Here is a 22,204-nt window from a genome sequence, read left to right as displayed (position 1 = left end):
TTGTATGTGAGATAACACAAAAGATGTCTCTATGTCATAAATGGGTATATCTGGAAAAGCCCAAGAATGTGGTCCTATGGTCAGACACATTGAAAAATTCGACCCTGCAATATTCTAGTGTTGGTGTTAGTGTGACCTTATTTATTACCAAAGATGGTGAGATCTAAAGGATGCTAGGATGTACTTACATGTCTTTCCATCACCACAGAGGTTTCATTTAGAGCCAGGACTGTATCCAAACACTCCTGCATAATCTGTAGGGTGATAGCTGCATATCATGAAGGCTATATGCTCTCCACTTCATTCCCCTTTCCCCCAAACAACCCTCATGTTAGCTTCTGAAGTGGCTTCCTTAGCAGTCTTCCCAGAGCCCCGTGCATGTCCTTGTTCCTCAGGCTGTAGATGAAAGGGTTCATCATGGGTGTCACCACTGCATACATCACGGTGGCTACTGAGTCTTTCATGGAGTAGGTGTGCAGGGGTTTCAGATACACCATACAAAGTGTCCCATAGAAGAGGGCCACCACAGCCAGATGGGACGCACAGGTGGAAAAGGCTTTGTACTTGTTAGAGGCTGAAGGAATTTTGAGGATAGCTCTGACAATGCAGATATAGGACATGATCATGAATCCAAAAGGAACAAGGAAGACGAAGCAGCCCGTGGCGATCAGCATCATGTGATTGATGTGGGTGTCAGAGCATGCAAGCCTCAGCAGGACATACATTTCGCAGAAGATGTAGTGGATTTTCCGAGATCCACAGAAGGTTACTCTGGTCATGAGGAGGGTGTGGATGAGGCCATAGAGGATAGATAAGGCCCAACACAAGATGAGCAGTAAGATACAGAGCTTGGGGCTCATGGTTGTAGTGTAATGGAGAGGGTGACAGATGGCCACATAACGGTCATATGCCATTACAGCCAGGATGAGATTGTCCAAGGCTACCAAAGACACCAGGAAGAAGAGCTGTGTCAGACATCCTGGGTAGGAGATAGCTTTGTTCTGGGATTGAAGGCTCACCAGCATCTTGGGGATAGTGTTGGTGACAAAGAAGAGGTCAGTGAAGGAGAGGTTGGCCAGGAAGAAATACATGGGAGTGTGCAGGTGCGAGTCAGAGCCAATGGCCAGGATGATGAGCACGTTCCCCACCACTGTGACCAGGTACATGGACAGGAAGGTCCAGAATAGGATGCGCTGATGCTCAGGAACCTCCGAGAGTCCCAGGAGGAGGAACTCAGAGTCCCCACTCTGGTTGCCTCCGTCCATTTCCCAGTTTTCTGCAATGTGAGCAACAACAATTGCTTACCAAGCACTCGTGTTCAGATGCAGAATGAGCATAAACAAAACCAACAGCTTTCCTAGTATTAAAGGTATCTTAGAACTAGGTGTGAAGGCACTTGCCCATAGTCTACGCTACTCAACAGGCTGAGGATAATTTCTTGAGCCTAGGAGGCAGAAGCCAGCTTGAGCAACATGATAAGACCTTGTTCCCTCCATTCCTAAAAATAAACTCAAACCCAGATTGATTTCAGTGCTTTGTGTGTACCAGGTAAGTGCTTCACTCCTGAGCTACATTTCTAGCTGTACAAAACACACACACACACACACACACACACACACACACACACACACACACACATTCTTTCTTTATATATTGTCATAAAATCAAAGAAAAGTATAACCAAAGAACTAAAGGAAAGCCCAACAATGATGTATCAAATAGGGAATCTGAATAAAAGAAAGTATAAACAAAGAACAGTGGAAACTCTAGGATTTTGAAATGCACAACAAGCAAAATTGAGATTTTACTTGATGGGCTCAGTAATAGTTTTGATCTAGCATGAAGAAGAGAAGCAATCCTGAAGATGGACTGCTATGAACTGTGCTAGCAGAAAAACAGAGAGAGAGAGAAAAAAACCAAAGCTGGAGAAAGAGAAAGAGAAGGAGGAGGAGGAGGAGGAGGAGGAAAAGGAAGAAGAAGAAGATGAAGAAGAAGAAGAAGAAGAAGAAAAAGAAAAAGAAAAAGAAGAAGAAGAAGAAAAGAAGAAGCTAATGAACAAAGACTCAGAAAAGCATAGGGCATCAAGAGACAGAAGAGCCAGAGGGAGAAGGGAGAAGTTTCAACACACCGAAGGGGAAACCAGTTGACAAGTTCCCAGAGTAACAGAAAAGCTGTGGTCCAAAAACCACAGCTGCTGTTAAATACACTAGTTGAAGACACAAATCACTGCTATTTGCCTAGATGTTACTAAGTCACTTAATTCACAGAAGATATTTCTTTTGATCCATTTTATAGATGAGGCCATAGAAATGTTTAGACGGCTAATGGATTTCCAAGATTCTACTGGCAACTGGTGGGGCTGGAATTTGATGTACCTCCAAATCTCCTTCCCCAACTGCTCTCTCACATATCAAGAGTAATAATGCTTATCTCACCAAGGGTTCTGGACAAAAACCTGAAATGCCACATGGGGCACATTTCTCCAACCCTAACACATGATTATAAATTGGATAGACTTTTATGGAAAGGGCTACCTGTTCAACCTTCTGGTATATTTCACCCAATTTTTGCAGAGAACTCTACTCTGGGTGGGAGAAAGGGGAAGAACACGGCTTCTAGTGTTCTCTCCGTCTGGGGCCTGGTTCTGCTCTCTCCTTAGGAGCAGCATCAGCTCATCCTGTACCAGCAGTGAAGGGCCTAGGATACTGAGATGGTTGGTGACTGGTCTATGTCAGACCCTGAGTTGCAACTGCACAGGAGAGTGGAGTGCGCAAGTGAACTATTTTTGGTTTCCATACAAGGGGAGAGATTGTCCAGGTCAGGAATTAAAGAGTAATGGTCAGAATGAGGTGGGTACGCCAAGCAAGTGCTGTGCCAGCAGAGAGACCTGGGGAGGCAGGAGATTCCTCATCCTGGAAGGTATCCAAAGAAGCCTCAGAAGTCTATATAGCATGAGTGTTTCAGAGCTGACTAAAGTGGAGTAGGTGATGATTAGAATTTCTTTATAGAAGAAACTATCCAGCTGTGGCGGGGTGAGGGTGATCTTTTGGTATCTGAGTGGGAAGAGGATGACTCCTCCGGATCTGCTCAGAGACTACCACAGCTTTCTGCAACCTACATAGCTGCAGGTCTCACAGTGTCTGAGAAGGCCTTTGAGCTGTGACTGCCCCAGTGAAAGGGAGGCCCACTCCCTGAATCAGTACAGGACATACCCAGACAGCAAATTCTCAGCACAGAGGAGATTTATTACCCTAGAGGGTGGTTGTGGTTAGATGGATGCAGAGATATAAACCCCTCTATTAGGTGTTTGGCTGTGTGTGGAAAGAGTATAGGGCAAGCAAAAAAAAAAAAAAAAAAAAAAAAAAGAGGACTCTACGCTTGAAGGAAAAACAAAATAGGCTTTGTCAAGTCCTCTGTCCTCCTTAGTGGGATGATGGTGAGTGGGGACATGGATATGGGCTTCTTGTCTCATCTGTGCAGCCCTCCTTGAGGATGGAGAACAGCATGTGGGGCAGGGGGTAGTACTTTGAAGGGGAAGTGTGAGTGAGAAGATGAGAAAGAGGAGAGGGGAGGGGGAGAGCAAAGAGGGAGGTAGGTAGGTATCCAGACCTTACCCTCTGCTCTGTGTGGCTCTAGTTCTGTTGCCTTCATTTTTCTCATATACAGGATAAAATTTCAGTCCTTTAGCTTTTGAAAACAGGACTTGGTGCCTTGTCCTCTTGGCTACAAGTGTGGAGGTAGGAGCTTCTTTCTTGGGCTTTCAGTCCTATAAATCAGAAGACAGAATTTAAGGCTCTTTGTGCTGTGGTTGGTCCTTGGTTTCTGAGAACTGATGCTTGAACCTCAGTTTCATGAAGAAAGGGTCTGGAAAGGGTTATTTATTAGTTTTGGAGAGGCCTTGGGGGAGACAATCCCAAGATGGTTACCTGAGATGAACATGGAACTAATTGCTCCAATGTTAATATCTGGAGGCAAAGGAATTGGGAAATGAACCTTGTTTACAGGAGGTGAAACAAATCATTACTACAGAGAATCCTTCAAGTTTCCCTAAGAGTAAGACTAAACTAGAAATAAATGGCTCACAAGTCCTGAAGTTGGCTTGGGCCATTAGAGGTTTGGAAAACATCAAATGCTAGTGACTTCAAGTACTAAGTTAAGGTAGTTTTTAAAAACCCAGGACATGACCGTAGCTCAGTGGTAGAGTGTTCATCTGGCATACATGGAGCCTTGGGCTTGATCCTAAACTTTGAAAAGAAAGTCTTTGCTATAGATGGTGGCACATGCTTGTCATCTTAGCACTGCTGACGCTGAGGCAGGAGGATCATGCATGAGGCCTGTCAAGGTCACAGAGTGAGGACTCATAAACAAAATAGTATACACAGAGGAAGTCTGAGCTAGGATGAGTTAGTAAGTCCTGATTGGCCAGGTTAGCCATTATAGCCAAATAGTGAATTTTGATTGGTGGACCTGGGTGTTTAGTTTCAGTAATGACAAAATAGTATACACAGAGGAGATAAAGTCACCTGGACCTCTAATTATTTCTCTTAAACATAGTATCTAGAGTGTAATGAAAGAGAGGTAGACAGATAAGAACGTGAGACCACAGGAGCATGAAGCAGCATGGAAGGCATACAGGGGATCCAGACCATGTAGCTGCCAGACACAAACTGGAAAGCAATGATGTTTATGGTTTAGGAAATACAATGAACCTGAAAATTCAGGGAGAAAGTTTGATAAACTGAACAGTCATGAACACCCAGGAAAGATCAGTGTTAGCTTCTAGTCTGTCCTGCTTACATCCTTACTCCCTGAAGCATTGATCGCAACAACCGAGAGTTAGAAACAGTCTGAATTCATCAGTGAATGAGTCAATATGGGATCCTGTTTGGCTGTAAAGAAACCCCAAATCCAGCCACTTGCAGCAACGTGGATGGAACTGGAATTACGTTAACACACCAGGCATGGACAAACAAGCACCGAGTGACCTCGCCCACATGTGGAATCTAAACGACCAGAACTTTGTCTTTGCTCTTTCCCCCCTAAACTCTCTGATTTGTTCTTTCTTAGTCCTGACTTAACAAAGACTTAACAGTACATGGGTTCAAATATTATGGACAGATTTTGGCACTACTGGTTATGGTAGTTTAAATGAAATGTTCCTCATCGTCTTGGACATCTGAACACTTGATCCCAACTAATGGCGCCATTTGGAGGGTCTGGGAGGTGTGGTCATGTTGGAGGTAATATGCTACCGGAGTCAGGCTTTGAGGCTTTACGGACTTGTGCCAGTTTGAGTTTTCTCTGCTGCTTGGTTGTGGTTCAAGAGTGAGCCCTCAGCTTCCTTTTCCTACTGCTAGGGCTACTGCTTGCTGCTCTGATATCCAGGATCTTATCTCTGTGGAACCGTAAGCCCGATTAAATTCTTTCTTCTGCAGATTGTCATGGTTATAGAAGGAGAGTGGTTTCTGGGAATGGGGAAAGTGGGTATTGAGGAGTGGATGCTCTCAGAAGACAGAGTAAGGATGTGGGCTGCACTAAAATTTCACTTGGTTTTAGAGTAGCTCTGGGGCAGAGATCACACTAATAGAGTCACACCCACCTGACTGGAAGAAAGACAGTCTTGGAACTCAGTGTCAGTCCTTGGCCATAGCTTGCTCTCCTATCTCCTGGAGATAGGAGATAGTGGGCACAGGGAGAGTTGTTCAGCTTCTCAGGCCAGAAAATGGAAATTACAAGCTATTCTCAGTCAATACTCAGAGAAGGTTAGAGAGGGGTGTGTGAAACAGCTAGAGAAAGGTACCCAGAGCAACCACGAGTACTGAAGTGCATATAGCCTTGATCCCAATAATCCATTCTGGGCTATATGTTCTGGAGAATCTTCATTCATGTCCCTAAAGAAAAAATGTACATGAAAAGCCATTTAAGTATTATGAAAGATGGTAGAAATTAGTAAGTCCTAATTAGGATTTTTTCCTAGTGAATATAGGGAAGAATCCAGACCCATATGCATAAAATTTCCTTGTAGAACTCTCTTCATTGTATCCTATAAGTTTTGATGTTTTATTCAATTTTCATGCAATTCTAGGAAGTTTGATTTATTTCTTGCTTTTATTTGTGACCCATTAATCATTCAATTACTGAGTTCCTAGATACAGCTATCCTGCTGAATCTAGAAACAGTTTTCCTATAGTCTTCTACCCCTTGTGGCTCTTACACTCTTTCTGGCCACTCTTCTGCAATGATTGTTGAGCCTTAGGAGGAGGGATTTGCTACATGTGTCACATACAGGATGGGAACAATATTCTGCAGTCTCTTATTCTGCACATTGGCCAATTTTGGGTCTCTGTGTTAGCTACCATCTACTGGAAATAGAAGATTCTCTGATAAGGGTTGAGAGATGCATCAGTCTATGGGTACAACTGTAAGTCAGTAGGAGTCAGTTTAATACTTTGCCCATCTAGAAGAGTAATAGTAGGAGGAGAAACCACTACTATCTCTACTTTGTTTTTTATAGCCCACTGAATTCAATTCATGCTGCCCATAGGTTAATATATTTGGGGCTATCCACTGGATCATGGGCTAAATCACTGGATCAGTGGTTAAATAACCAAAGAAAAATGACTATCATTTTCCCAACCTCTATCAACTGCCAATAGAGCCTCAGGTAAGGGTTGGCCTTGTGAGTCTCTTCTCATCCATGCTGTAATTTTGACTGGCTTGACCTTGTGTAGTTAACCAGAGCTATCATAAGTTCATTAGTGCGGCAGCCACATCATGATCAGAAGATGGCATTTTATAATACTACTCCCATTCTTCATACTTTTTACACACTCATTCATGATATTCCCTGAGATTTGTGGAGGGTTGTTGATACCAAGTTTCCATTTACTGGGTACTCACGATCACTTGTTCTTAGCAGTTTAATTGGCTAATGTATGTCTCCATGGATCACTGATCACTGAAAAGAAAAGCTTCTCTTCTCTACCAAGACTGAAAGTAGCTCATATCTACAGGTATCAACACATTTTTTTTAAAAGGTAGTTTGACAACATGATTATTTAGAAAAATAACAATAGTAGGTTCCTGCTTAAGGACTATAACTTCCCCAGCCATGGACTTTTGACCAGGTTTACAGTGCCAGAAATAGAATTTCCTTATGTGGAGAAGGCTCCAAGTCCAATCAGGAAGGCTTGGTTCCTCCATAACAGTTATGTCACTATTGAACAAATGGAAGCATCTTGCCTTGTAGGATGGCATTGTAGCGTGCAGAGGCCACAACTGGGTAAGATCATTGATTTTTTTTTTCTTCTAGCAGCTTTAACAACACAGTCTACACCATGAAAGATAATTAGCAGAGAGGAAATTTCTCAGTTGGTTTGAGATTGATTCCTCTATGTACTGCAACCAAAGTGTGTGGTGTTTTCAATAAATAGAATCTTGCTACTTGGTCATGGCAGGCAATCAAGAACTTGCAGGGAGATGTCCTCCCATGCCTGGTGTGAGATTTTTATTTGTTTGTTTGTTTGTTTTGGTTTTTCAAAACAGGGTTTCTCTGTGTAGACCTGGCTGTCCTGGAACTCACTCTGTACACCAGGCTGGCCTTGAACTCAGAAATCTGCCTGCCTCTGCTTCCCAAGTGCTGGGATTAAAGGTGTGCGCCACCACTGCCCAGCTTTTTTTTGTTTGTTTGTTCTTGTTTTTGTTTTTTTCAAAACAGGGTTTCTCTGTGTAGCCCTGAGATTTTTGTTTGATAACCTGTGTCTTCTGAAAGCAACATTGTCTAACCATACAGAGTAACTCTGTACATTCAGCTTTTAAAAGAATTTTTTTTCTGTACAAATTTTTTTGTACAGTCATTTTCATTGAATTGTAGAAAGTCTTTAATTTTTTTCTTTATTTCTTCCCTGGTCTAGTGGTCATTGAGTAAAGAGTTGTTCAGTTTCCACGAATTTGTAGGCTTCCTGTTGTTGTTAAGTCCACTTTAATACATGATAGTCTGATAAGATATAGGGAATTAGTTTTCTAGTATTTGTTGAGATTTGCTTTATGAGACTATATCATTGATGTTGGAGAAGATTCCCTGAGGTGATGAGAAGAAGTTTTGGTGAAATGTTCTGTAGGTATTTGGTAGATTTATTTGATTTATAACATTGGTTAGTTTCATTACTTCTCTGTTTAGTTTTTGTCTTGGTGACCTGTCCATTAGTGAAAGTGGGATGTTTCAGTTTCTCACCATTAACGTGTGGGATTCAATGTGTGATTTAAGCTTTAGTAATATTTCTTTTATGAATGTGGGTGCCCTTGCCTTTGGGGAGTATATATTCATAATTGAGACATCATCTTGATGGACTTTCCCTTTGATTAGTATGAAGTATCATTTTTCATCTCCTTTGATTAATTTGGGCTGGAAGTCTATTTTATTAGATATTAGAATGGCACTCCAGTGTGCATCTTAGTCCATTTGCTTGGAAAACCTTTTCCAGCCCTTAGTACTATGAGGTAAAGTCTATCTTTGATGTTGAGGTGTGTTTCTTGTATGCAGAAGAATGATGGATCCTGTTTTTAATCCATTCTGTTAGCTTGTGTCTTTTATTGGGGAATTGAGTCCATTTATCTTGAGAGACATTAATGACCAGTTTTATTTTGTTTTTGTTGTTGTTGGTTTGTGTGTGTGTGTGTACACTTCCCTTCTTTTGGTTTTGCTGGTGTGAGATTATTTATTTTCTGTGTTTTTGAGGATGTAGTTAACCTCCTTGATTTGGAGTTTTCTTTTCTAGTATCTTCTGTAGGGCTGGATTTGTGGATAGATATTGTTTGAATTTGTTTTTTCTAGTATTTTCTATAGGGCTTCATTGGTGGATAGATACTGTTTAAATTTGGCTTTGTTATGGAATATCTTGTTTTTCCATGTATGGTGATTGAAAAGTTTGCTGGGCTAGCAAGTAGTCTGAATCTCTTTGAGTCTGTAGGACATCTGCCCAGGCCCTTCTGGCTTTTAGAGTCTCTGTTGAAAAGTCGGGTGTAATTCTAATAGGTCTGCCTTTATCTGTTGCTCTTTTCCCTTCTAGTTTTCAGTATTCTTTCTTTGTTCTGTAGTTCAGTGTTTTGATTACTATGTGGCAGTAGGGGGTGTGGATGGGACAGGACTTTCTTTTCTGGTATAATCTATTTAGTGTTCTATAAATGTATAAGTTCCTTATACATTCATAGTCTTGTCCTTCTTTAGGTTAGGAAAATTTTCTTCTATGATTTTGTTGAAAATATTTTCTGGACCTTCTCCTCCTATTCCTATTATTCTCAGGATTTGTCTTTTCATAGTGTCCTAGATTTCCTGAAGTTAGATTTAACATTTTCTTTGACTAATGTTTCTATTTCTTCTATCATACCTTCAATGCCTGAGATTTTTCTTACATTTCTTGTATGCTGTTGGTGATGCTTGTGTTAGTAGGTCCTGTTCACTTATCTGGATTTTCCATTTCCAGAATTCCTCAGTTTGTTTTTCTTTATTACTTCTATTTTCATTTTAAGGTCTTGAACAATTTTATTTCTTGCCTTCAACTTTTTTTGGCTTTCTTTAAAGGACTTATTTCTTAAATACATTTCATTCAATTGTTTGTTTGTGTTTTCCTGTATTTATTTAAAGGATTTCTTTATTTAATCTTTTAGGACCACTATCATCTCCATAAAGTTAGTTTTAAGGTCATTTTCTTGCATTTCAGTGGTGTTAGAATATTGAGGGCTTGCTGTGATAGGGTAGCTGGGCTCTGGTGGTGACATTTTGCTCTGGCTGTTGTTGATTTTGTTCTTACACTGGCATCTAGCCATCTGTGTTTGTGGTGATCATATGTCTAGGTCCTGATTTCTGAGTTTATATTTGTTATATATGTTTTGTTCCTTGGTTCTTGTTTCCAGTTTGGTCTTTTGGTCCTTGTGGCTTGGATTTCTGTCAGCCAGCAAGACCTTTGGTCCAGCAAGGAGTGTTTGTCTGAGTTGAGTGCTAGACCTCTGGCAGCTAGTGTGACCTTGGCCCAACAGTGGGGCTCTAACCGAGTTTGTGGTGGGGCACAGTGATTAAGAGGGGAGTGGTGATTGTAGATAGTGGGGGCCATGAAGACAGTGGAAGAGGTCTGTGTGTGGGTCTTCTATTGGAATTCTGGCAGCCAATATGGTCTCCAGTCCAGCAAGTAGTTTCTGCCTGAGTTGGGGGCTGGAGTTCTGGCAGCTGGTGTAGACTCTGGTCCAGCAGTGAGTCTCTCTGTCTGAGTTTGCCTATCTGTTCTTCTGGCAACCATGGAAGAGGCAGATAAGCAAACCTTTCCTTCTACTCAACCTAATTGGGATCCCAACACTAATGAACCTCTAGATGCCCACTGCCATGCCTTCCTGACTAGAATGAGAGCCACTGGAAAGCCAATTAATCTCTCTAAGGTCTCTGAAGTTCTCCAAGGAAGTGAGGAATCCTGTGCTGGTTTCCTGGAGTGACCCCTCAATGCTGAGCAAGAATATACCATGATTAATCTGGGAGCCCTAGAAAACTAGCAATCTATAAACATAGCCTTTGTGATGCAGTCAGCCTCTGATACTCAAAAGATGTTGCAAAAGTTGGAGAAAGTCAGGTCTGAAGTCATGAAAGTAGTGCAAAAAGTCTTTAGTATTAGGGAGGTCAAGGAGAGGAGAAGAAAAACAGGGACAATAGGAACAGAAACAGGGACAAAAATTGTGCAAAGAGAGAGTCACAAAGCTTAGGCTGATAAAGTAAATAAATGCTGATAAAGTAAGTTTAAATAGTAATCTTGCAAAAGATCATAACTTTATTTCACAGAATATATTTAAATTTTTGCTAGGCATGTTTTGTTTTAGATAAGGTCAATGTAGCATAGGTTGGCCTTGGACTCAGTATATAGCTGAGGACCTTAAATTCCTGATTATCCTACTTCCACCCCCAAGTGCTGGACCTATAGGCACTGCCACACCTGCCTTAATATTTTTGCATTTTCATTCTTTAATATAAGTATCTCAGTACCTGAAACTGAAAACATTTTTACATTTTTGAGTATATGAGAAGAAAGTCATTGCTTTTGTTTGTTTGTTTTTCCTCTATAGATCTTGGATTCTTACAGCACTGTTTACTGAAAAGCCTGCCCATTTTCCTACCCCTGAATACATCATTCTCTAGATGGATGCATGGTATATATCAAGTTTATACAGAGTATTTCTAGGCCTTCTGATTTGTTGTTTGGATTCATTTCTCTAATTTTAATCAAATATGACATGTTTTCTTTTAAGATGTGTTGTGAGGGGCAGAATAGTCAAGTACTAAGAATGCTACTGTGTAGGTGATGGTAGCTTTTAGATAGAATTCCTGACACTGGAATTAGCATGCCTTGCTTGTGGGTGTCAGGCTCCATGCACCCTATCCCCAATGAGGCAGACACTGAACACTTGGACAAGATGAACAACAAATATCTGTTGGTGAGTATGTGGCCTCTCATCCCTTCCCACTGGCTAACATCATACAGATGGAGAGATCCAGGACTGCATGTGAAAGAGCTGACACAAACCTCAGTCTTGAAGGTAGAAGCAGAATCACGGAGGGTAGGTGAAATGGACAAAATTGTGTTTCTGAGCAGTTGGAAGAAGAGAAGGAAAACTGTCAAAACTTGATTTGGAAATTTGAGTCCCAGCTCTGCTGCATCAACACTGGGCAAACCAGTAAAGCACCTCTGAGCCTGTTTTCTTCCCTGTCGTTGGGCAAATACTGAGGCTACATGAAAGAGCTTTTATGCATTTGAAATATAAATAAAGAAAATATCTAGTAAAAAAGATTTAAAAAGAGCTTTTATGAAGATTAAGTAAGATACATCAGCAAAATAACAATCAGTTTTTGTTATTTTATCATTCATAGTATTTGTTGATTCCTTATTATGCACTTTGTGCATGTTTAATTTGATTTTCAGATCAACCCTGGGTAGATGAAATGCTACTCTATTTTCATTGAGAAGATCAGTGGGTCTGGTTGCCTTTCATCCCATACCAGGCTGTCCTAGAAATCATGAAAAGGGAAGAAAGGTCCTGTGCCCAAGGAAGGCACGTCCTCTACCATGATAGGAAAGTCCTGTTTAGCTGAGGTGCACTTAGGTGGGGGGGGGGCTGGACTAAGATCCCACCCCATCTGCCATTAATCTCATCATTGGGACCCTCAGCTTCTAAGGCCCTGGAAAATCTGTGTGCAGTGGCATTTCTGGGTTGGACCATCCTAACAGCTCAGGTCTTCTACTGCCTTCCCCTCATGGGATCCCTCCATGCACCCCAGGATCCTGCTAACAGCATCCTCAGGGAAAAGGTGCTACCTTCATGTGGCACTCATTAGGCATGTGAGTTTCAAGAAAGCATCTTCCTTTTGTCTCTTTTTCTTGTGCCCCCTTCCCATCGCTAGGTCATTCCAACTGGGACCTGGTTTTCTCTGCTTAGGGTTCTCAGAGACAGCATAGAACAACTCACTTAGGCATCGTCCTTAGTTCCACAGTGACTGGAGAGAATGAATACACTAGACTTCATAATCCTCATGTGAAAACGGGATTGCTGGGCTGGAGAGATGGCTCAAAAGTTAAGAGCACCAACTGCTCTTCCAGAGGTCCTGAGTTCAATTCCCAGCAACCACATGGTGGCTCACAGCCATCTGTAATAGAATCTGATGCCCTCTTCTGGTGTGTCTGAAGATAGCAATGGTGTACTCATATACATAAAATAAATAAATAAATAAATAAATAAATCTTTAAAAATAAAGAAAAATGGGGTTGCTAAACTCCCTTGTTACTCTCATGGAATTAATATGAGAGGTAGAACAGGGGATGGAGTGTGAGGCCTTTTTTTTTTTTTTTAAATAGTTAAATGTCACAAAGCATTATTATTTGGTTCATTAAAGACCTGGGTTACTTTTTGGATTGCAGCTCCCTAAACTCTTCCTTCCTGGGAGGGCTAATTTCTGAGGTCTCTAGAGAGTCCGCTATGGTGGATGGAGCCCCACGGTGGGATGATCTCATCTCCATTTTACTTCTTTTCTCATATATGACCCCGCCTTGCTCCCTGGGACTAGGGCCTGTACAGTGCCTCCCTCTCTCCTTTTTCTTCCAGAGAAGCCTTACCCAGCTCAGGACTTGCAACAGGTAAGTGAGTACTCCTGGGAGCTCCTTTTGCTCCTTAAGAAGTCACTGGAGCTGCTACCAAATGAGGAAGAATCTTATTTCATAGGATTCAGTAGGGCAAGTCTTGTTTAGATAACCCATTGAATGAAACAAAAAGCTGGGCAGGGATGGGTAGTCACCCTTGCCAGGGCCCTTCTGCCATCTGGCAGATTCCCTGGGTGAAACCTGCTTACTTATTGTTTCTAATGGGGGATGAGCCTTTCTGCCTGGACCCCGCCATCTTGACTTCATCAGAGGGCCTGACTGAGACTCTCCATCAGACCCTTAGAGTTTGGTTGGGACATCAGAGAGTCCTTAAGGCTCAATTTAAGAAAGTCTGCATCTCAGGCTGGATGCATGAGAATGGCAGGAGAACTTTTCTGCCAAGGTCACTACAGTAACCTTGTGTGAGACCGACCTCTTGGATGTACAGATCTAGCTCATCCCAGAATCTTGGGAAAGACAAATAAGTTCCACCTGCACAGAACAGAGGTCATGGGATTCTCTGTGAGGTTCACTCTTCTGGTTTGGCCTTATTTATTCATAGGGTTTGGCCTTATTTATTCATAGGGCCTTGCCCTCCTAATTGACAAATTTTGGGGGGCTGTTTGGGAAAAAATCATAAGTGAATAAGTTGTTTGAATTTTTCCTAATGAGTCCTTAGAAACATCTCATATAAACAAAGATTAAAAAATCCCACAGCAGTGCATCTGTGCCTTTCACTCAAGCTTGTACTTCCTACAAACACATCACTTTCTCATTTTGCATAGTTTCTGGCTCATCCAAGAGACCTCCTCAGCCCCTTCAGTCCAGTCCAGTGTCCCTTCTCACTGAAGTCATGTTGGTCTCGTGGCTCTAGTTCTGAAGTTCATTCAGCATTTATTTTGGAAATACTGAAAATCTACTGCATATAAACTATGCATTGAGAATATGAAGCTAAGACAGCTGAATGTCTTCCCTCCCATAAGCCACGGAGGAGCACAGCTGTGTCCTACAGAGAAGTGGCCATACAAGAGGGTAGCAGAGACAAAGATGCTAGAGTTGGTTAGCAGAAAGCAGTGGAAAGCAGGGTGACCCCCATAGGGGATATGTATTTTCATTCAAAAAAGTTTAGAGTTAGGAATAAGAAATCATTCTAGATGAAACAGTTGTGGATAGAAGAAACCGAAGAGTGCTTTATAATTTTAGTTAGACTGTATTTCAGAGAGCAAGCAGGAGGTACTTTATGCTTTGGTTATTTGATATACCTTGGAGTTATCTTACTCCCATTAGAACTCCAATTCTTGTGACACATATGGAATAACTTCTAGGTTATTCTATGGTTAGGATCCACAAGATGACCCAGTGAAGGTGACCATTGATTTAAGGGGATTTTAGACAATGTAAGAGTTGGCAAATTGAGTGTTACCCTACCTTATTCACAGACACAGCAGACACATAGTCACTATATTGTGGACCCTTCATTTTGGATTTTGATTGGCACTCTGCCAAGTATCCTTGTGTGCCCCTATCTGCTGCTTTAACTAAGTCGTATATAGAAAATTAACTGTAGAGATAGGGCATGTCTTCAGTGTCTAGCACAGTAGTTCTCAATCTGTGGATCATGGCCCCTTGGACTCACATATCAGATACTTTGCGTATCAGATATTTACATTATGATTTGTGAAAGCAGCAAATTACAGGTATGAAATAGCAGCAGAATAATTTTATGTTTGGGGGTCACCACAACATGAAGAACTGTATTTATTAAAGAATTGCAGCATTACTAACAGCCAACATTTCCCTTGGCAAAAGAAATGGGATAATTTTTAGCTATATGTCACTAAGATTGCACTCCATGGGCCAGAAAGATGGTCCACAAGGTATAGGCACTTGTTGGCATATTCAATGACCTGAGTTCAATCCCCAAGACCCCACATGGTAGAATGAGAGAACTGACTCCCTCAAGTCATCCCCTGACCTATGCACATAACACCGTAGCACACATGCCATGCACACATGCATGGACATATGTGTACACACACACACACACACACACACAGAAATAATGATAATTCTTATTTTTTAAAAACGTTGCCCTCTGTCATTTGTACTGTGTTGAGCACACAGTTATACATCAGGAAAGGTTCAGAATTAATTTAGTCCTACAGCCTCCTTGTATGATGGTTCAGCACCATTCACATCAGAACTCTGTCAGTGGTAGGATATGAAGTATACTTCATATACTATGGAAGTTTGAGCCAAAGCTGGTGTCCCTCTTAAATGCATGAGGCAACTCATGTTACATCACCCTCCATCTCCAATAACCTTCAGAAGAAAATGTCCAAAGTGCCAAGTTAGTTTTATAAGAGAAATTCTCTGTTTCTCTTGCATGAATAGCTGGACATTTTGTGCCTTTTAAAGCTTTTTATCTTAGGTTAAGACATAACGAACATGTGTCTTCTTTTGAGGATGGCTTATTCAGACTCTTTCACAGGATTGGCTTGTTGTGAAGCAGTGAGTAGCCCTCAATCTGAAACCTGAACTTAGATGTATAACTCCTAATAGAAATGGGGTAGACTAGAGGACTTGGGTGTTTGCTATTGAGTCTTCCGAGTTCCTTATATGTCCCATTTCTTTTACTATGTTGCAGCTTCTGATCTAAACATAATCCCACTTGGCTATGCATGTGCTTGGGGAGTGGGGGACTTATCCAAAACCACCTTGCCGATATTGCTGTCTTGCAGTGTTCCTCCTGTTGTCTCCTAGCAGTTTCATATCTTTTCTTTGGGTCTTTTGGTGCATTTTTAGCTCTTTTTCCACTTATAGTGAGGAATAGGGACCCAGTTTCATTCTTCTGCATGTGTGTAATGCCTAGACTTAGCTTGGTCCTCTTAGGTGCCTGTCTAGAAGAGCTATCTTGACTGGCCTGACCAGTGGACACATTGCTACATTCCTCATACAAATCTTTCCTCTGATGGTCTCCTGGCGATTTGGAGGTTAGCAGACATACAAAAGCACACCTAAGAAGTACAAATTTTCAAGATAGAAAACCAGGTATTTGATGAATACAGGGATTGGTAGATGGCTCAGTCAGTACAGGGCTTGCTAAACACACATAAGGGACTGAATTTGATTCCCAGCATCCACATAAAAAGCCTCAGGCATGGTGCCAAGGAATTGCCAAGGGAACTTCATACTACCACTACTACTACTACTAGTAATAAAAATTAAGTATATCAAGGGTAATTTTAATGAAGACATAGATGATTAGAAATTAAATTTGCATGGACATGGCATATCCCCCAGTGGAGGCCGTATATCCAAGAGCATACAGGCAGCATAAACAGTACTAGATAGCTTAAAACAAAACAAAACAAAACAAAACAGGAGGAAACAAAGTTGAACAGGGAAGGAGGGACAGATCTGGGAGGAGTCGGAGTAGAGGTGACTATCATCAAAATGCATTCTATGAGGTCCTCTAAGAACTAATAAAAATGAGAAAAACAAATCCGTTGACAGCTGCAGAAACAAAATAATCACAAGAGTGATGTCAAAGGAAGGAATTGGCTTGATAAATAGAAGATAAATGTTCTGACAGGACTCGTCTGCTTAAGCACACACACCATGTAAAGCAGGCCATACCTCACACTGCAGAACCCAAACAGATTCATGCCGATGGGAACCGGTAAGCCAGCAGGTTGTTTTGTTATTAGTGGATTTTAAAAAAAACAGGGAATGGAATAAATGCTATTTTGTCACGTCATAGAACATTGAAAAATTCTTGTCGGAATCTGAAACTTGAATCTTCTGAAGAACAGCCTCTCAAGCCTGTGACACGGAAGAGAAGAGGGACAGTCAGTCACTCAGCCATGAGTGGAGACTCTGTGAGCCTGAGGGACTAGCACATGAATGTGTGCACATGTGTGTGTATGTACACATATAAGACACATGAATATATAATACATTGTGACCATGGGACGAATATGACTCCTTATAGCTCATTTGGGATTAAAAGAAAAGTATGGCGAAATAAATCTCAAAGCTCCCACTTCCTATGTGTTGGTGGAACTGAGGGACATTTTTGTACTAGTCATTTTTTCTAGGTGTCGGTATACATGTTTTAGGCAAAATTTTATTTGTGGGATGCTATTTCTTGATTTATATCAAATTGTGGCCTATATTACAAGTCAAGACATTTAGATTTCATAGTTGATTCTTGATTTAGAAAAACTCGATTTTTGTATAATCCTTCTCCTTGTCTCTCTCCCTTCCTATGTGTCCCTCTCCCTTTGTCTTTTCCCCTCACTGTGTTGCCTGGGCTGATTGTCAGTATAAGTCAGTCTCCTTCATGTATCACATGGACAACTTTACCTACTTCATTTACCCACTTCACTGATTTTTCTCCCAATTCTGAGTTTCCTATGTGTTTGTTTCTCTCTTGAGTTTTACTTAGACAGTTTTACTGTTGGCAATTTCTGCTTTGTTTTATTTTTCCATTGCATGTATATACAACATTTTCTTTATCCATTAACTACCTCTCATGGTGTGGGGAGAAATGTCTAAGGCAATGGTACCATCAAGCAACTGACAGGTGAAGAGTCCAGGTAAAAGCAGAACTGGAGACAGTAAGTAAGGTTGGGGCTAGAGGAGAGCAAACATCCCCAGCATACACAGAAGTTTACCCTCAGGCTCAGCATATGGAGGTGGACCAGTGTATTTTTTATTAATTAATTACAGTAAAGAGAGATTGTTTCTACTCTGAAATGTCTTATAACAGGAATTCATGGAGTCCAAGTTTGAGAGCAATGGAACAGCAGTTACAGAGTTCATTCTTCTGGGCTTGGTAGAGACAGCAGGGCTGCAGCCAGTCATCTTTGTAATCTTCCTCTTCGCCTACCTGCTCACAGTTGGGGGCAACCTAAGCATCTTGGCAGCTGTATTTGTGGAACCCAAACTCCACACTCCCATGTACTTCTTTCTGGGGAATCTGTCCATGTTGGATGTCGGCTGCATCAGTGTCACTGTCCCATCAATGTTGGGTCGTCTCTTGTCCCACAAGCGCACAGTTCCCTATGGAGCCTGCCTCACACAGCTCTTCTTCTTTCATCAGCTGGCTGGAGTTGACTGCTTCCTATTGACAGCCATGGCTTATGACCGCTTTCTGGCCATCTGCCGGCCGCTCACTTATAGCACCCGAATGAACCACACTGTCCAGACGATCTTGGTGGCCACATCCTGGGCTTGTGCCTTCGGCAATGCACTGACCCACACTGTGGCCATATCCACACTTCACTTCTGTGGCCCCAATGTGATCAATCACTTCTATTGTGACCTGCCTCAGCTTTTCCAACTGTCCTGCTCTAGTACCCAGCTTAATGAACTGCTGCTCTTTGGTCTGGGTGTCCTCATGGCTGGTGCACCTGTGATTCTCATTGTCACCTCTTACATCCATGTGGCAGCTGCAGTTTTGAGAATCCAATCTTCAGAGGGCAGGAAGAAAGCCTTCTCCACCTGCAGCTCTCACCTCACTGTGGTAGGCATCTTCTATGGGACAGGGGTCTTCAGCTACATGCGGCTGGGGTCAGTGGAGGCTTCAGACAAGGACAAGGGCATTGGCATCCTCAACACTGTCATCAGTCCCATGCTGAACCCACTTATCTACAGCCTTAGGAACCCTGATGTGCAGGGTGCCCTGAGAAGGGTACTCACAGGAAAGCGAGACTTGGCATGAGGGTGAACAGGAGGGAAGAAAACACAGTATAAACTGGGTGTGCTGGTATACATGTGTAATCCCAGCACTTGACAGTGGAAGCAAGAGGATAAGAAATTCAATCTTCTCTTTGACATCAACTCTGAGGCCAACCTGGGCTGCAAGAGGTCCTGTCTCAAGAAAAATAAAAATAAAAACAAAACCAAAACCAAAACAAAACCACAATACATTCAATATCAAGATTTTTCCTTAGAGATTTGTTTTATTATTCAAATATTTCTATAAGTTATGATAAACACAAGTCCCAAGCTGAAGGAAATAAAAATTGATATATATATATATATATATATATATATATATATAATTTTACTCTATATAAATTTTACACTATTTTATTATTCCAATGATGAGCAAAACTGATCTCCAAATGTTTGGTAACAATGGCTGTTATAAATAAACTCTTTTAATGTTTAACTGCAAATAATTAAAAATCATTATAATATAAAAATTGTTATCTTGAGATGCAGTTTTGGAGGTTCACCTATGTTTGGTTATATCATCAAATATTTAATTTTCATGATATGAGTTAAATCATGATTCCTTCACAACTCATCTGTAGAATCCCAGACCCTTCCATCCACAATGTGACTTACCTAGAGATATGTTAATTAGAAAGTAAACATGCCCCAGTGGATTACAATACACCCATACACTTATGGGCAACACTAATTAGACACAGTGGTATAGCTCTTTACAAAGGAAAAGAGGACGTGAACCTAGGAGGCAGACATGTTGGGGCAGGAATCCAGGGCAAATCCAGTGGGGGTGATGGAGGTAGACACGATTAAAATAATCGTATACATGTATAAAATTCTCAAAAATGCAAAAAAACAAAAATTCAAGCCTCCTTCCCAAAAGGTGTAAGAGATCAAGGTTAAAAAAGGGTAGGGTTGGGGGTCCTAATCCAATAAGGCAGCCTTATGAGATTCAGAACCCCTCCTACCCTCGCTCTCTAGCATGCGGAGATGCAGTAGAAAGGTGTCTGCCAGTTAAGAGAAGACACCTCATCAGATCCTGACTATGGGAACAGCTGGATCTTGGAATTTGTGTCTCTAGAACTGTAGCAAAATGCATTTCTTCTGCTTAAGCCACTCAGGACAATATTTTGTATGGCAGACTGAGCTTGGTAATGTAACCCATTGGTGCTACTTTGTTGGGATTCATCTTTTTGTGTCCCTCTTCATTTATATAGACCATTAATAATTTTCACATTGATTTGAAGAAACTCTGCTGTATATTCTGCAAGTAACCCCAGTCTCCAAATATGCTATTCTTTCTTTTACTTTTATTTGTTTTTCCATCTTCCACTAACTGCAAGTTTTATATTTTATGTTTTCAAATATATTTTTATAAGCCTTTGGGCATTGTGTCATAATTACTAAAAAAACTGCTTGTAACATTTCCCTGGTTCTACAAACATCAATTCCAGATAGGTAAGAGGTTCCAGCCCACCTACCTTTTGCACCCACTTCTCTACCCCAAGAGCCCCTTGACCATCCTACACAGGCAGGTTTGAGGTCTGCAGACTCTATGCTCCCACTCACGCTTCCACCACCCCATGACCACCTGGCCTGAACATGTATGGAGTTCCTGGACTTTGCACCTCATGTGCATACTTCCCACACCCCATAAATACTGCACACAGACAAGTTAAAGATCCTGAGCCCTCCCACTTTCCATCACCACTTGAAGGATGTACTGGCCAATTCCATTTTCCACTACTTATCTTGGAAAGACAGGGTGAAAATCCCTGGACTGGTTTCCTCCTGAACATACTTGTATAGCTCTGTAAACACCAGGCCCCTACAGATAATGAAACAGCTGATGGGTGAAGATCATAACTGACTTCCATTCTGGTTCTTGTTCCACCATCCTCCAAGAAAGGAATTCAAAGGCAGAAAAGAACACAAAGCAGAGATACTTTATCATCAATCAAGGATTAACAGTTTTTAATTTTTAATTAAAGCAGATGGGTCTTAATTGACTAAATATCTAATAATATCCAGCAAATCAGGGAAGAGCTGTCAAAAAGTTATGAACAATTTCTATTGCTGTGGCTGTCATTTAGGCCTGATCCAGCCTGGACTTATTGGGGGCTCTGGCTGTCAGAAGCTCTTGTGCAGCCTAGTGACTTTTTAAAAAATTGTAATTAAATTATAATTACATTATTTCAACCCTTCCCCTTTCTCCATCTAATGCTCTTTCTGCCTCTTCCCTTCTTTGTTATTATTATATATACATAAATGCATAAATACATGAATACAACCTGCTGTGTCCATTAGGTATTGCTTGTATATATATGAAACATTTCAAGGCTTACTACTTGATATTGGACAACCAGTTAGGGGATTCATTCTTACACAAGACATATTCTCCCTTTGCCAGCATCTCTTAGTTTCTTTGTCTGGAGTGTGGGGCCCTGTGAGATTTCCTCTTCCACGATAGCATGTCTATTGGTATTATCATTGCTCAGGTCTTACCTAGGCAGTCATATTGCTGAGGTACCATGGATGTAACTTTCCTATTATTCCTAGGAGACACAATCTCACTGTGGATTTCCTGGTCCTCTGGCTCTTAAAATATTTTCACCCCCTCTTCTGTGATGACTCCTGAGGCTCAGGACTTGTGTTGTAGATGTATCTATCAGGACTGTGAACCCAAAAATAAATGGTTCTGTATTTTGACTAGTCGTATTTTTCTGTAATAGTCTCAGTCTGCTGCAGAGAGGTGCTTCTTTAACGAGGGGTGGTAACTTTTGTTCAGAGTTCCATTATAATTGTGCAGTCATGACTGGGGAAGTAGGTCCAGAGCAAGAGTGAGGTTGAGACATGTCTAAACCCCCCAAAAGCTCACCCTGAGACCAGCAGGCATGGGAGTGCTTCCTCCCTGCTCTATGCTTGCATGTCCTAGCTCACATAAGCATTACAACGCCCCACCTCTGCTGACTCCGATGTGGTCACATAGCCTAGTAGCTAGGTTTCAGGTTAAACTTCCTCTCTCCTTTATTAGGACATGTTCAGCAAGCCACCTGGAATCCCTTTTCATGCAAATGAAGCATTTCCAGAACCTCAGGCACAGCCAATAATATACAGTCACCCAGAAAATCCCTACCTTCTGGGATCTTCCCACCTGGAGTAGGGTGAAAGGAGACACAGAGTCGACTCAGGTGTGGCTTTAAAGAATGGATACAGAAAATGTGGTACATTTACACAATGGAGTACTACTCAGCTATTAAAAAGAATGAATTTATGAAATTCCTAGCCAAATG

General features: G+C 41.4%; 2 protein-coding genes across 2 annotated transcripts; one reads left to right on the top strand and one right to left on the bottom strand.

Annotated features, from left to right (window-relative positions):
* Positions 1–326: 326 nt before the first annotated feature.
* On the bottom strand, positions 327–1,265 carry LOC110306075 (olfactory receptor 1D2). The gene has a single exon (XM_021178264.1). The coding sequence runs from the start codon at positions 1,263–1,265 to the stop codon at positions 327–329; it is 939 nt and encodes a 312-aa protein (XP_021033923.1).
* A 16,600-nt stretch (positions 1,266–17,865) lies between these two features.
* On the top strand, positions 17,866–18,902 carry LOC110306048 (olfactory receptor 3A1-like). Its single transcript, XM_021178240.1, has one exon. The coding sequence runs from the start codon at positions 17,950–17,952 to the stop codon at positions 18,895–18,897; it is 948 nt and encodes a 315-aa protein (XP_021033899.1). The 5' UTR covers positions 17,866–17,949; the 3' UTR covers positions 18,898–18,902.
* The last annotated feature ends 3,302 nt before the right edge of the window (positions 18,903–22,204 follow it).

This window comes from Mus caroli, chromosome 11, assembly GCF_900094665.2.
Source record: "Mus caroli chromosome 11, CAROLI_EIJ_v1.1, whole genome shotgun sequence".
Lineage (NCBI taxonomy): Eukaryota > Metazoa > Chordata > Mammalia > Rodentia > Muridae > Mus > Mus caroli.
Note: the sequence above shows the minus strand (reverse complement) of the source record. Positions and strands in the feature narration are given on the sequence as shown.

Coding starts and splice junctions, on each gene's coding strand:
- LOC110306075 (XM_021178264.1), bottom strand. CDS start 1,265: ATGGACGGAGGCAACCAGAGTGGGGACTCTGAGTTCCTCCTCCTGGGA.
- LOC110306048 (XM_021178240.1), top strand. CDS start 17,950: ATGGAGTCCAAGTTTGAGAGCAATGGAACAGCAGTTACAGAGTTCATT.